The 16,586-nt window shown below is 40.3% G+C and overlaps 1 protein-coding gene across 1 annotated transcript in view; it reads left to right on the plus strand.

Annotated features, from left to right (window-relative positions):
* GALNT6 (polypeptide N-acetylgalactosaminyltransferase 6) overlaps positions 1–15,530 on the plus strand; it is a 76,669-nt gene extending 61,139 nt beyond the window's left edge. The window contains exons 6-11 of the mRNA XM_070934916.1: positions 67–184; positions 5,183–5,383; positions 6,158–6,289; positions 6,880–6,981; positions 10,055–10,207; positions 13,545–15,530. Of these exons, the coding sequence (XP_070791017.1) occupies positions 67–184; positions 5,183–5,383; positions 6,158–6,289; positions 6,880–6,981; positions 10,055–10,207; positions 13,545–13,658 (820 nt within the window). The 3' untranslated portion in view covers positions 13,659–15,530. The remainder of the gene's footprint in view (positions 1–66; positions 185–5,182; positions 5,384–6,157; positions 6,290–6,879; positions 6,982–10,054; positions 10,208–13,544) is intronic.
* The last annotated feature ends 1,056 nt before the right edge of the window (positions 15,531–16,586 follow it).

The raw sequence follows: 16,586 nt of genomic DNA on the forward strand, positions 1-16,586 counted from the left end.
AGACTTCAGTTCAGAGAGAAGTTTTCCATAATTTGTTTTCATAATATTCCTATGCTTCTTCTGCAGGACTCCTACATTTGCCGGTGGTCTCTTTGCCATTTCCAAGTCCTACTTTGAACATATTGGCTCCTATGATGATCAGATGGAAATCTGGGGAGGGGAAAATGTAGAGATGTCTTTTCGGGTAAGAAGGAAAGCTACAAAATATTCCTTGGAAGTAGAGCTATGTTTAGATATATATATATATTTTTAAAGGGGCGGGGGATTTCTTGTCTTTCTTTCTTTTTTTTACCAGTTCTCTGAAAAAGCTATCTTTAGAGAGTAAACGAGAAGTAATAGATTATCATTGCCTGATATCAGCCATGGGGAAACTTTTGGGCTCCACATGTCAAGAATTTGGAAAATATCTAACTTGACTCTGCAGGCATGTCACGCACCTTGCATCCCCTGAACAAAAGAGAAATGATTCATTACATATTCATTTATTTTTAAAAAATGCATTCCAATCTTGAGTGATGCTATGTATTGTATAGCATAGACATTATGTATTATAATGTCAAATAATTGCAAAAATGAAATATGAGTAAAACTCATTTTCAGAAAGTCTGGATGCTGTGGGAAAGGACACCCCATTCTTACACAGCCTCTGAATATTGCTTCAGAACAGCGCATGCTTTTGAGACATTTTTGAGACATAGTGTTGATGAACACTAGTGTGTCACCTAAAATATTGTGGCGTTTGAACACATATTGTAAGTTTGCCATCACCGCCTGATAATGCTTGTTCAGGATTTGGGGCAGTGGTGAAATGTAAAATTTGTTACTACCGGTTCTGTGGGCGTGGCTAGGTGGGGGGGGTAATGTGGCTGGATGGGCATGGCCAATTTTTTTTTTTTTACTTTTAAAAGCATTTTTTCTACAACCTTAAAAGGTTGCAGAAAAAAATGCTTTTAAAAGCCTCTGATGATCAGGCAACTCCATTGGGATCGCCAGAGGCTTTTAAAGGCATTTTTTTTTCTTCAACCTCTTCAGCCGAAGAGGTTGCAGAAAAAATGCTTTTAGAAGCCTCTGACGATCCCAGCTGAGCTGCGCAATCATCAGAGGCTTTTTTTTTTTACTTTTAAAAGTATTTTTTCAGCCAAAAAAGTTGTAGAAAAATGCTTTTAAAAGTAAAAAAAAAAGCCTCTGATGATCGGACGGCTCAGCTGGGCACGGGGGGGGGGGCAGGGATTTTTGCTACCAGTTCTCCGAACCACTCACCGCCATCGCTACCGGATCAGGCAGTCCAATCCGAACCGGAAGCATTTCACCCCTGATTTGGGAGTTAGATTTGTCAGTTTACTTTCCCCATGAGAGAATTAGGTGGCATATATCTTGAAAAATATGAAAATTTCAGAGTGAAAATCTATAAAACAATTAAAAGGCCAATAAATAGCACTACATAATATGTGGATTTCTTCTAAGAGGTTTGTATTGAATTTTATTATTTTTACCCCGTAACTTGTTTTAGGGTAAAGGTTCAGGTAAAGACTATCAATCATATTTTTTTCCCTGTCTAGCTTGTCCTAACAATAGTCTTGTGGGGGTACATTATGCTCAATGATGCCTGGCTGTAAATTACTCAGTGAGTTTTCTTGGTAAGCTTAAACCTGAATTTACACTGAAGTCCACCACTGCTTCTTTAACTGTAGGCTTCATTCCTTGAACTGCATATACTTTAAATCAGGGGTCCCCAACCCCCAGGCCGCAGCCCACTACCTGGCTGCAGCCTGTTCGAAACCAGGCCACACACACGATGGGCAAGCACGCATGAAGCTCCACTCGCACAAGCGGTGGGCCCTTGCTCTCGCACACAAAACTCCACTCGTGCAAGCGGATTGCAAATGGAGATTCATGCGTGAGTGATGGGCGTGTATGCTAGCGTGCAAAGCTCCATTCACGCAAGCGGAGGACACTCACATGCGAAGCACTCGTATACAAGCTGTGCGCGAATGGAGTTGCCACTCACACACGCCTCCCCCCGCGCCGGCCCAGACCACCAAGGTGGAAAGGTTGGGGACCATAGCTTTAAATGGACCTACAAAGTTATGTCATGTTTCTTCACATAAGGGTTATTTTATTTCTGCTCTGTTACGATTTAGATTGTATTTACAACCTAATACTTAAAAAGTGTGAATGTAAAGTAATAGCAGTATCATGTAACCTAACAGTGGATAGAATTTGTCACAATAAATTTAAAAGTCAGGATAGATCAACCTGGAATTGATTACATAGATCCGGTGCCCATTATCCTAGCTCTGTGCTTTCAAAATGGAATGGAGTTATGTGATAGTAGTAGCAATCGTAGCAGAAGAAAGTAATAATAAAGAAAGTAATAAAAAGAAAGTAAAGGGGAGAAAATGGAATTAGTAAAGGAAGAAAGTCATAAAAAGAAAGTAAAGAAAGGAGAGGTAGTAAACAAAGTAGTAAAATTTAAGAAATGGTTCTGTTGCTATGGAAACAAAACATGACATGGTTTGGAGGCTGACTAACTACTTTGTAGTTAGTCTTTTTACTTGGTCTGTTTTACTTGGTCTGTTGTGTGGATGTTTGGGTGGCTTAGGGGTGGGGAATTTCTGGTGGGTGGGAGTGTGTTTGGGGATTGTTATGTGTGTTGGACCTGGTTTTTGGGTGTTAAGTGAATTTTGTTGTATGGGTATACTGTGTATGCACGTACAATAACAATAAAGTTGTTGTTATTATTGCATTCGGATTCTCAGTTCTGACTGTCCATCTGGGAGTAAAACTTTCATTTGCTGTCCAATCCAGGGACAGTAATTACAGTGCAGGTGCATAGATGCCACAGCATTGGTTCTTAAACTGTTTGGCCCAACTGCCCCTTTTCCTGCTTTCAAATCATTACCCGCACAAAAAACAGAACCCACATCCTGCTGTTTTACACAAGCATCTTGACAGCAGCAGTCCCAAATTGGATCCTCATCTTAGAAACAAGCAATTAGAAATGGTTCTATTACCCACCACCACCACCCAGGATACTCCACAATTACTCCCAGTTTAAGGGATCAACTGATTCTGAAGATACACTGAATTATAATTTGTTTCTCTAAGTATGCATACCAAATTTGATCATAATGTATGCATCAACTGCATTTAAAAAAAAACAACAGTATTGTTGGAAAATTATCCGAGAATCTGAGTAAAATGCAAGCATCGTCTATTTTACTATTGATATTGTGAAGAAGAAATGATCTCAGGATCTAGAGAAGGTTTTTTTCTCAATATATATTTTACAGTGCAGATGTTTAAGCAGATGCTTTGTTGGTAACTTTGCACATAAAGATTTTTTAAATTGTTAAAAGTGAGATCTTAAATGCTGTGTAGAGTGCCACCGTGTGGCAAAAAAGAATATGAGAAACAGGAATACTGATTTTTGTCTTAAAAGTGAGGTTAAGAACCTCTGGTCTGAGTTGCGATTTCCTGTAACTACCTGAAACAAATATAAGTTTTTCTGCCTTCAATAGGTACCTTTAAAATGGGACAGTTGTCTCAGATTAAATGAAAATAGAGAAGCCTTTTGTTTTGCTTTTGTCTAACTACAATCGGGGGACTCAGTGGCTAAGACGCTGAGCTTGTCGATTGAAAGGTCAGCAGTTCAGCGGTTCGAATCCCTATTGCCGCGTAACAGGGTGAGCTCCCGTTACTTGTCCCAGCTTCTGCCAACCTAGCAGTTCGAAAGCATGTAAAAAACGCAAGTAGAAAATTAGGGACCACCTTGGTTGGTCGTAATGTAACAGTGTTCTGCGTGCCTTTGGCATTTAGTCATGCCAGCCACATGACCACAGAGACGTCTTCAGACAGCGCTGGCTCTTCAGCTTTGAAACGGAGATGAGCACTGTCCCCTAGAGTTGGGAACGACTAGCACATATGTGCGAGGGGAACCTTTACCTTTACCTAAAGTCAGGCATAATGTTAAATTCAAAGTCACCTTCCATCCAGGTTAATGCATGTGTTTATGTATGCTTTCTGCTTTGCTTTTGCTCTGATGACATTTTGTTACCCAGCATTAAAAATATTATTATTAATAATAATAATAAGACAAAACCAATCCTAGCACTGAACATGTTTTGCAAGACCAAGAATGGCAGAGAACCAGCGAGAACCAGAGTCCTTAAGCGTGAATGTAATCTCAAGGCAAAAACATGTACTTGCCTCCCAAGCCTTGCTTGTGGCCTTGTTCAAAATTGCTACCAAATTGTTTTAATGTGTCAGAGGTGAAATTATTTATTACACGTTTAGCGTATGCCTTAATTCATAATTTATTCTAATTCATAACTTAATTCAAAGTTAGATTTTTGTCCTGGTCCTCAGGGGCTAAGAATGGCTCCTAGATGGAAAATATTACATGTTTTGTTTATCAACATAGCATTACCAGTTTTTATCCAATCCAGTTGCAGGTTGAGTAAATCTTTAACTAAAGCCACCTCTCTGAGATGAAGATTCTTTGGAGAGTGGTCCATTCTGGATTGAACCAGTCCCAGGTTTTGGTCAGAGGAAATTGGGGTATTGCACTTCCTCAGACGTGAACGCTATTGATCTTGGGAGCTCCTTGGTTTTCTGATGCAGGACTCCAGTTTACCTTTTAAAAGGACCACTCTCTTTTAAAGCAGGGAAAAAACTGGTATCAAACTTGAAATAGATAGATCTTTTCTCCTTAAGATATTGCCTGCAAACACAAGGCTGCCATCCCATCCTCCTAAGAAGATGCTCTTTCATGGTGGCATGGTGGATAGAATGCAGTATTGCAGCCTAACTCTGCCCACTGCCAGGAGTTCGATCCTGATCGGCTCAAGGTTGATTCGGCCTTCCATCCTTCTGAGGTCGGTAAAATGAGGACCCAGTTTGTTGGGGGCAATATGCTGACTCTGTAAACCGCTTAGAGAGGGCTGTAAAGCATTATGAAGTGGTATATAAATCTAAGTGCTATTGCTATTTGATGGCTGCTTCTGTCCTGAAGGGACCTGATTTTAGGCAGCTGGAATCTGATCCTGATTCCTGTTTTAAAGAGAAAAGATGTGCGAATTTCACATCTTATTTCCTTTTCCTGACTTCGACGTTCAGTGTATGAGTTTGTAATTTTCTCGTGGTTTGAATGGTATTCTTCCCCTCTGCCTTGCATCCTCAGGTTTGGCAGTGTGGAGGCCAGCTGGAGATTATTCCCTGCTCTGTAGTTGGCCATGTGTTCCGTTCCAAGAGTCCACACACCTTCCCCAAAGGGACTCAAGTCATTTCTAGGAATCAGGTGCGCTTGGCAGAAGTCTGGATGGACGACTATAAGGAAATCTTCTACAGAAGGAACCAGCAGGCCTCCCAGATGGCCAGAGAGGTATGAAGTACTTTTCTTGAGAACTACTTCCCTTAATGTACAAAATCTGTAGGTCTTGTCTTTAAATTCTAAATATTTGATTTAATGGATTCTGTTTCCTCTAAATCAGTGGTTCCCAATGTGGGGCCCACACCCCACATGGGAGCAATTTGATTTTTAATGGGGGTAATTGGAACCTTGATTAAACCAAGTTAATGGCCTTTTAGGCTTCCTCCGCATGGGTAGGAGTCACTTTTTTAATAGTAAGAATTATATGTCAGGGGGGTGAGGCATCAGGATTTTAGAGATGCTTAGGTGGCATGGCCAAAAAAAGGTTGGGAACTACTACTCTAAATAAAGGCAGGATTCTTCAGCATAGTTGCTGGAAACCTTACCAAAGGAAGAGAAATGTTAGAGCATTTTCCAGGAGTTATTTCAATGACTTAGACATCCTGAGGTGGCCTCGTTTCTAGAACTGGAGTGACTGGCAAGAAATTTGATACAGATCCATTGATAGATTATAAAATGGAGCTGTGGCTTTATCGTCAAGGACCTCCAGGATCTACTGAAGGAGAGAAACTTGGAGAATCTCAGGGTTAGAATGTTCCATATCTGAAAGTAATCCTAGAAATCAAATTCTAGCTGGAACTGTCTCGGGTTTAATCCATGGATTAAACAAATTAAAGAATAAAGACAATGAAAACCTTTAGCTATTTTAGTAAACAAACTGAAAGTGGCTCTTTTGTCTGCTTTATGTGATTCCTTTTAAACATGCACGTGTTATGGCTTCATTAGAAAACATATGGAGACCTCGGTGAGCGACTGCAGCTGAAGGAGCAGTTACACTGCAAAAATTTCACTTGGTATCTACAAACTGTTTATCCTGAAATCTTCATTCCAGACCTCACTCCAGCTTTCTATGGAGCGGTAAGTGCAAATACAACTTGTCAAGATAACCTATAGAAATAACAGGGTGTCCGGATGAATAAAACCACTACAATTATTTGGGCATCTAGCAATATCAAGCACACTGAAGTCAAAAAGGACATTAGAAGTGGATACATCAAGAGAATGAAGAAGATCTTAAAGTCTAAAGTTGTCAGAGAATTGCAACCCAATCCTGGGGAACTTAATCTGATATATTAATGGTGGGGGGGGGGTGCTATTATAAATTCACTCTCAAACTGACTTACAGTTGATTAAAAGACCTGAGGAAACAAATCTATCTTTATTTGGCTCTGCATTTCCCATTCAAACTGTCCTGCCATTGACTCAGTATTTGAATGTTCATAAATATTATAATTCCTAAAAGGATTTATTAATTGACTCCTGTTGGTGTGAGGTACTTAGAGGCAAACTGAGCTCAGAAGGGAGATAGAAGAGTAGATATGTTTAGAAAAAAAATGCAACATTTAAAATAAGAACACTCTTGTCCAAGCTGTTTAGCTAAAACCTGAAGCTTTGTATGGGTGGTCTGTTAATATGCTCCTGATTTTATTAAATCTATTCCACTACAGATTAGAAATGAAGGTGCCCAGCAGTGCCTGGATGTTGGAGAAAACAACCATGGTGGAAAGCCTTTAATTTTGTATCCCTGTCATGGGATGGGAGGCAACCAGGTATGGGCTTCATGAAAATGTATCCGTTCTTATCTCTGCTCCTGCAAACATTGAACCCAGTTCATGATCTACCAACATGAGGAAGGGAGGAAAGAATCTTCGCTGAATGCAGGGAGCAAAAGTACCGTATTCTTTGCTTTTATGGAGAAAGTATTAGAACATAGATTAATACTATAACTGGAGGAATGAAAAATAGATGTAAAGTAGGGTGGTATAGAAATTTAATAAATAAATAAATAAATAAATAAATAAATAAATAAATAAATAAATAAATAAATAAGCATAATGTTGAAGCTGCTTTGAAAAGTGAAAAAAGGATTGTGCATGCAAAGAGCCATGGAAGAACTGGGAGTTACAGTAATAGGAAATATTAAAAGTTTATCAGGTAGACGTTGCTATGAACGAATGGCGGTTGTAAAAATGTGGATGAGAGATTATATACCACAAAAAAATAATTTCTAAGAACAGTGACAATAAGCTGCAGCTAAGATTAAAAGAGCAGATGAAATGCAAGCAGAAATGGTGAAAATAAAATTGTTTCAGAAAGAGAGCTAAATAGAATATTCAGAATATAAGAATATAATACAATATAAATGAAATTTCAGCTAAAGGGAAGGAAGTATTTTGGCTGAGACTGAAGTGAGGAAATGTTATTTTTAGAGATGTATTTTTTTAAAAAAATAAAAGTTTAAAATAGAATAATAAAAGATAATAGAAAGTATTGTCTTTAGAAAGAGTATGAGAGAGACATGGACACAGAGAGAAAAGAAAGTATTAAAAAATCCTCCTCCCTCCAAGAAAGTGAGTTCCCACCATCATCATGGCAAGTCTATACAATTCCATGATCTTTTCACCTCCTCTTAGCTAACAAATATAAAACTCTTCATCCGATAACCCATCTCTTAACATTTGGCAAATCAAGAAGTAATGTCTTTTTCAAACCAATTGCTAGTAAAAGATCTGAAGAAATCTCTGGGATTTTAACATTAATGTATATAAAACTCCACATTCCATATCTCAATCATAACAAAATCTCATTTAAAGGGTATAAAATGGTCCCAATATCATAATGTAAACAAAATTTAAAAAACCAAATTTAACATGACAAAGAGAGACCATTTCTCCTTTATAAAAGACAAACTCCCATACACAATTTATCAACTTACCCAGTTCAAATATGCATGCCATATCTCCACTTTAAACTATAAACACACCCACATTTCAAAATAGAAAGTAATCCCATTATCCTAACATAAACAAAAGTTTAAAATCTAACTTGTATTAGTGAGAAATAATTTCTCTTTTAAAAGGACAAGTTCTTCAAATTTTCTTAGTTTAAATTTTAAAAAATCAGTTAAATGCAAGGCCAGTTTATGTAGTATAAAGTTAGGATTTCATAAAGTGACTATGGGGGGAAAGCTTTTACATCATAATAAATGTAACTAAATCCAGCATAACACATTTTTCCAATTAACTGAAGAAGCTTTTTGGATGAGAAACACAATCTCTTCAAAGAATAACAAGAAAGTCCAGTTGCCTCTTGAAAAAGCACCTTTGGGACATCCTGATTCTTTTTGACTTCTGGGCAGTCTTTGATGCCATTGATCATGGTTTTCATTCGGATCGGCTTTGGGAGCTGGGGATGGAGGGGGGCACAGTATTGTGCTGGTTCACCTCCTTCCTCCAAGACTCGTCCCAATCGGTGTTGATCGGGAGTGATAGGTCCAATCCTCAGCTCACAGTAGTCAAGCTGGGAGGAGATCAGGGCATGAGTGATTGACCAAAGATTGGCCTTCCAATCCAAGAGGAGGTACAACTGGTGCACCACATGGAGGTATCCAAAGGGCCACTTGGTCACAGCTGTCACTTGCCACTTACTCTTTAAGAAGAAGCTTAGTTCAAGAGAAGCTCAGATAGTACATAATTCCTGAATGGAGAAGTCTTATCCAAGAATTTAGAGGAAATCTCCTGGGTCTGTGGGACCCTAATATCCACAACCATTCAGTCTTGGTAGGATTGAATTGGAATCAGTTCCATCCCACCCAGCCCTGCCCAGCCTCTCAGTGGTGGGATAAGTCCTCAACAGCAACCTCACTGTTGTTTATAAGACTAAGCTTCTGTCCATTTTTTATTAGTGGGAATTTGAAATGTCAGGAAGGCATAAAAGTAAGTTGAATGGGTTATTTAAGAATCTTGTCTGTCCAAGAAGAGTTAGAGTCAAGGATGGATGAATGTAGCCTGAGTACAATAGGAAGTAATCAATTCAGGTAGTCCTCGACTTACGACCACAATTGGGCCCAAAATTTCTGTTGCTGAGACAGTTGTTAAGTGAATTTTACCCCAGTTTACGACCTTTCTTGCCCCAGATGTTAAATGAATCACTGCAGTTAGTAATATAGTTGTTCAGTGAATCTGGCTTCCCCGTTGACTTTGCTTGTCCGAAGGTCACAAAAAGTGATCACATGACCCTGGGACACTGCAAACATCATATATATAAGTCAATTGCCAAGCATCTGAATTTTGGTCACATGACAATGGGGATGCTGCAGCAGTCATAAATTTAAAAAATGGTCATAAGTTTTTCAGTTCCGTTGTAACTTTGAATGGTCATTAAATTAGATGCTGTAACTCAAGGACTCCCTGTATACTTCTTTTATACAGGGAGTCTTTGAGTTACAGCATTTAATTTAGTGACCGTCCAAAGTTACAGGTGGAGAAGTTTGGTCATATATAAACAAGGAATAAGTAGCTATCTATAAGTAACTAAGGAAAAGCAAATGAGTTGAGAGAAAATAGAGAGCTGAAAAAGTGGTAGTTGGATGGAGTGTATTAAATCCTAAGAGAGAGAAAGAGAGAGGAGGAGGAGGGAGGGAGGGAGGGAGGGAGGCACTCTAAAGAATGAAAAGCAGTGTAAGAAATATATAGAGATGGAATGATTTGTGAAGACAGAACAGTCTAGAAATGTAATGAACAAAATTGGTGTACTGAAGTATTGAATTTTTTTAAAAAAAATATTAATATTTTTGGCTTTGTTTCTAATAGTGAAAGCTTCTTATCCCTGTTTTGCTTTTAGTATTTTGAATACACATCCCAGCGAGATCTGCGACACAACATTGGCAAGCAGCTCTGCCTCCGAGCCAAGAAGGGGGCTGTTGAATTGGGAGAATGTCACTATACAGGAAAACACTCCCGAGTGCCAGAAAATGAAGAATGGGAACTGACACATGTGAGTTTAATCTGTGAATTTTACAGACAAATATACTCTTCTTTAAACCATCTCTTTCCAGAATCAGCTATGCCTACCTGAAGCCGGTCTCACATTACTTGTCAGCCAAATATTTCTTACTGTAGGGACACACACACATACACACACCAAAGTTCAGAATATAATGCCTTTCCTGCTAAGGAATCTATTAACACATCTGGTTGCTAAAATTGCACTGACAATTAGAAATACAATTTCGGAATGAGTTTTGAAGGTCCCTATTTGCATTACTGGGCTCTTTCTTCAAAAGAAAATCTGAAGCCAGAGTGGCATATGAGTTTGGCTGGTGATAATAAGAACTTTAAGGGATGCGGTGGCTCAGTGACTAAGACGCTGAGCTTGTCGATCGAAAGGTCGGCAGTTCAGCGGTTCAAATCCCTAGTGCCGCGTAACGGGGTGAGCTCCCGTTACTTGTCCCAGCTTCTGCCAACCTAGCAGTTCGAAAGCAGATAAAAAATGCAAGTAGAAAAATAGGGACCACCTTTGGTGGGAAGGTAACAGCGTTCTGTGCGCCTTTGGCATGTAGTCATGCCAGCCATATGACCATGGAGATGTCTTCGGACAGCGCTGGCTCTTTGGCTTTGAAACGGAGATGAGCACCGCCCCCTAGAGTCGGGAACAACTAGCACACATGTGCAAGGGGAACCTTTACCTTTAATAAGAACTTTAGGAAATATCTGATGCCAAAGATTATGAATTCAGTCTGTGCTACAAAGATCATGGCTGTTTCTGCAATGGCACCAGCCTCTGCAACATCATTCCCCACAAGGTGAGACCGGCCCCATCCTTGATAGCTTCCAGAAATCCTTCAAAATGTGACTATGTCAAAAGGCTTGAGAATCTGAGGGAAGTGAAATTTACTGAGATGGTTGCATTGCTTGTAACATTGAAGATACTCTTTCCTAATATTGTTGCTTTCATTATGGTACGTTTTTAATGTTTGCTTTTTTTAAAAAAAAAATTATCCCGCCTTTTTTATGTTCAGATATTTTTTGTATGCCACCCAGTCTCTGCTACAAAGATTATGGCTTTTTCTGCCATGAGCAAAATGGCAAAAATCATTTGAAGAGAAGGAATCTATTTGCCAAATTTTGATTGTTAGGTATGCAGTGAAGCCAATTAAAATTCTGAAAAAATTTTAAGAAATCCTTTGTCCCTATTTGGAGTTAATGCCCAATCAACCATAATTTTACATGACATCATTCTGGAGGGAGAGAGAGACATCATTCATCACCTAGCAATCCACCAGAAGAGCTGTTCAGTTCCCATTTTGTAGCTGTGGGAGTTAAATGAAGTTTCAAAGTCAGATAAACATTTAAGGAAATAGTTCATATATATATTTAAATGTTTCTCAAAGCTTATGAATCTCCTCTTTCCTTGTCTTTGTCCAAAGTCAATGGAAAGGTTTTTCAGAGAAAGATAAATTTTCACAAAAGAGGCTGTTTGGTTAAACCAGGGGTCCTCAAACTTGGCAGGTTTAAGACTAGTGGACTTCAACTCCCAGAATTCTCCAGCCAGCAAAAGAGGCTGTTTGGTTAAACCAGAATCTGGGAGTTGAAGTCCACAAGTCTTAAAGCTGCCAAGTTTGAAGACCTCTGGGTGAAACCCTCCAGATGTGAACCAGCGTTGGCAGTTCAAAAATTGTCATGGAGGGTTAAGAAGCGGAAGTCTAATTCCATCCTCAGATATCATGATTTTATCAGTGCGAAGCTGGGAGTGATACATTTCCACCTATATCTGCACATAAAAAAATAGCTTTTTCCCCTGCACCTGCAGATGAAAAAAGTTCTCCTTCTTTTGCTACCTACTACACAGGAAGTGGTTTGAGTGTGCTCCAGGTGGTGATGTTACATCAGCAAATGTGGCCGTTGCTAGCTTCGATTGCACCACTTTTCTCAAAGGGTAGGGCATAGATTGACTAAATGGGAGCCACACTACAAGGTCCTCCAGGTAGAAGCATGGCCAGCGTGCCCTTTTGTGTAGAGCACGGGGGTCAAACTTGTGCTGTCACATTGCTGTCACGTGACATATCGCAATGTTTTTCCCCTTTGTGGGGCTGAGGTGGGCATGGTCAGCATGTGACGCATCCGGCCCGCGGGCTGCCAGTTTGACAGCCCTGGTGTTTATTTATTTATTTATTTATTTTATTTGATTAAATTTCTATACCGCCCTTCTTCCGAAGGACTCAGGGCGGTGAACAGCCAGAAGATAAAACACAGGAAATACAAAATCTAAAATAAATTAAAACAAATTAAATAATTTAGGCTGAATTTTAAAATACCCCATAATTAAACAGATTAAAAATTTATGTTTAAAATTTAAATTTAAAAGAGGAGATGATTTAGGCCAGGCCAGCTTGATGAAATAAAAACGTTTTAAGCGTGCGACGGAAGGTGCGAAGATCCGGGATCCTCCGTATCTCCGGGGGGAGCTCGTTCCAGATCGTAGGTGCCCCCACAGAGAAGGCTCTCCCCCTGGGGGCCGCCAGCCGACATTGTTTGGCCGACGGCACCTGGAGGAGCCCCTCTCTATGGGAGCGTACTGGCCGGTGGGAGGCTATTGGTGGTAGCAGGCGGTCCCGTAGATAACCAGGTCCTAAGCCATGGAGCGCTTTAAAGGTAGTAACCAAAACCTTGAAGCGCACTCGGAAGACCACCGGGAGCCAGTGCAGCTCGCTCAGGAGAGGTGTTACATGGGAGCTCCATGTTGCTCCCATAACCACCCGCGCGGCCGCACTCTGCGCCAGTTGGAGCCTCCGAGTGCACCTCAAGGGGAGCCCCATGTAGAGAGCGTTACAATAGTCCAGACGAGAGGTGACGAGGGCATGAGTGACTGTGTGTAGGGAGTCCCGATCTAGAAAGGGACGCAACTGGCGGATCAGGCGAACCTGATGAAAAATCCTCCCGGTCACGGCCGTCAAGTGATCTTCTAAAGACAGCCGTGAATCCAGGAGGACGCCCAAGTTGCAAGCCCTTTCCGTGGGGGCCAATGATTCACCCCCAATAGTCAGTGATGGCACCAGCTGACTATATCGGGACGTCGGAAACCACAGCCACTCAGTCTTGGATGGGTTGAGCCTGAGCCTGTTCCTGTTCCTGTTGAGCATCTTCTTGGCTTAATAGAACCTCTAGCTGTAGAATTTCCCTCCAAGTAACAAAAAAAAAAGATATTAACATTCTACTCCCGGAATTCCTAGCCAGTGGAGTCTTTGATTATGTTTTATCTCTTTGTTGTTGTTGTTGTTTTTAATTCGTTTTATCTCAACAGTGTGCCTTTTGTTTTGTTTGTTTGTTTTTAGGATCACCTGCTTAAGAATGTAGCAATTAACTGGTGTCTGTCTGCAAGAGGTGAGCATCCATCCATGGCTCCCTGCAACACTGCAGATGCTCATCAGATTTGGCATTTCAGCTAAAACAGTCCAAGAAAAAGACCAAAGCAGCTCTGAAATGCATCTCTTGTCAAAGCTCCCACTCTTCTGAACTTGCTTTCTAGCAACAGAGGGTACATAGGAAATAAGAGGAGGAACCAATTTGCTGCATAATCCAAAATTTGCCTATTAACACTCTTGTGCCTTTTGCAATAAGGTCAAAAACAGCCAACATCGGTATATCGGTTTATTTGGGCTTTTCTTGATAAAAATAATTGCAAGCTGGTATGTTTGCTCTTTAGAATACTAGATGCATTATCAAAGTTCCACACTCTGAGGCAGACTATACTGGTGATGTTCCTATGGCTGTAGAGAAAAAATGGCCATCAGCCAGATGTGAACTCAAACGTTTCCCTAATTTGTATGTTGTGAATATTATAGGAAGTAGTACTTTGAGGCTCTGTCCTAAGGAATAAATTGTCTGTGTGTAGTTTTAGAGAATAATTGGATGCCAAAGATAATGACTTTAATCTGTTACATTAGAAAATGCGGCTTCTGACAATACTGGGCATTGGGAGGAGAAATCTCCGTAATTCTAATGCTTTCTCAGCTGTCTTAAAGGTCTTTGCACTGACATGCAGGTGAGCAGCAGGTAAAGCTCTGCTTCCAAAGGCTCAGTGCAGCCACCTGCAATTAAAATAGCAAATGCTGGCCTGCAGTATTGTTGTGCGACTGAAATCCTAGCCCTTTTGCACAGGCTGTGGCCCGTGTTTTACCTCAAGCTTCGGAAACTTTGCCAGCATGCTGCAGGTAGCAACTGACGATTCTGTGGAAGAATTAAAACTGTGTCCTCTAGCTGCAAATTGAAGAGAAGGAATTCCTTCCCCATGTCTGAGCTTGATGTGCCTTTTAATTCTCCTCATAACCCCTGCGGTCTAGGCCTTCAGAAGGCTGCAACTTGCTTCCATTCTTTATGACTAAACCGGGCCCAGCCTGGCTTTCCTAGACTGCACTGGTGTGAACATCCTGCTGTGGTGGGAGATGGTATGTGGCTTGATTTCAGAAACATCCATAGCCTTAGCGGTACACTGCACTGCCAGGAATAAGGAAAGCTGCTAATGTGCCTTTAAAAAAACAAAACAAAACACTAGCAGAGCAGGAAGCTGTCTCTCATGAGAAACCAGCTGCCAAATGAATTGTTTACTCACATCAGTGGATGGGAGTTAAAGCAATGCAAAACCCCAAATTTGTGTGTGTGTGTGTCTGTATACTGGTGTTTGCATTTTGTTGACAAGAAATACCCAACTAGGAAAGCAACTTGAGTAAAGTGATCATGGTTACTGCTAATCAAAGTGATCTGCTGGACCAAAAATTTGCCCTTATTATTTGTTTGTAATGTTTCTAAGAAAACATTCAGATGTACATTTCTTGAATTTCCTCAGATAAGGGGCAGGAAGGAGCGAGTCCGCTCTGTAACAAGGTTGTCAGCTCCCAAACAGCAACTTTCTTATAACTGACAATTATGCTGGTAATACTTGTAACTTATAAATAATTAGCATTTTTCACCTTCAATGGAAGGTATAAGTCCAAAGGGAAAAACAGATTTTGGATTTTTATAAGTACTGGGTATTTTATGAGCACACCACACTTTTAATCGCCGATTGGTTGCCATTACAGATCAAAACCTATCTGCATGATTCCATCTTTCCATTTTAAAAAAGACAAGGCTGGTTTCTATACAATTCTTTTAGCATTTTCGAAGAACGGAGACAGGGTGAAAGGACTTAAGATTCTGAATGCAGGAGCTAGCATTAGAAGTTTTGGTTCATCTGATGGAAAAAATTTCCATTGAAACAAAGTCTTGCTCTGGTTATCTTGACTGGAAATAATAAAGCTGATAACTATTTTATGAGGAAATTCTGTGTTGGGTTCATTTTCTTTTCACTAATTCTGCATTTCTTTATAATTAGTGTTAGAGCACACTTCCCACCCAGCCCCATTCCTCAGTGACACTATTTCATTTAAAGGAGGTTGGTAGTCATATAAGCTATACCAGTAGTCCTCAACTTATGACCACAATGAAGCCCAGATTTCTGTTGCTAAGCAGGGCATTTTACAATATTTATTGCCACAGTTGTTAAGTGACTCAACTGCAGTAGTTAGGTGAATCATGCGGTTGTTAAGTGAATTGGGCTTTGCCCATTGTCTTTGTTTGATGGAAGCTGGATGGGAAGGTTGATCACATGACCCAGAGACAGTTCATTTGTCATAAATACATGACAGTTGCCAAGCACCTGAATTTTGATCACGTGACCATGGGGATACTGCATTGATCGTAACCGTGAAAAACGGTTGTAAGTCACTTAATATTAATAAAAGAACTATGCCTTGAATCCTGGGAAAATGAAATGGTATGTGGAAATGACCTTGGGAGACAGAAGGAAGAAGAAGGTGGAGAAATACTTTCAGTCTTGCAAGTTTTTGTTAATATAACCTTGCAATAAAGATAGAGCTAATACTCCTAGTTGTGCTTCTTGCTTGGACTACACCTTGCAAGGCTGAGAGAAAAGAATTGGCTGCAAATATCTTTTTAGCCATCTTTATAAGTAACATAAGGGATGCGGTGGCTAAGACGCTGAAGGTCGGCAGTTCAACAGTTCGAATCCCTAGTGCTGCGTAATGGAGTGAGCACCCATTACTTGTCCCAGCTTCTGCCAACCTAACAGTTCAAAAGCACTTTAAAAATGCAAGTAGAAAAATAGGGACCACCTTTGGTGGGAAGGTAACAGCTCTACGTGCACCTTCGGCATTTAGTCATGCTGGCCACATGACCACGGAGACGTCTTCGGACGGTGCTAGCTCTTCAGCTTAGAAACTGAGATGAGCACCACCCACTAGAGCCGGAAACGAGTAACATGTATGTGCAGGGGAACCTTTACCTTTATAAGTAGCATGTTTTAGTTAAGTGTAATT

The sequence above is a fragment of the Pituophis catenifer genome, unplaced genomic scaffold, assembly GCF_029215685.1.
Source record: "Pituophis catenifer annectens isolate HBS135680 unplaced genomic scaffold, rPitCat1.0.hap2 SCAF_2, whole genome shotgun sequence".
Lineage (NCBI taxonomy): Eukaryota > Metazoa > Chordata > Lepidosauria > Squamata > Colubridae > Pituophis > Pituophis catenifer.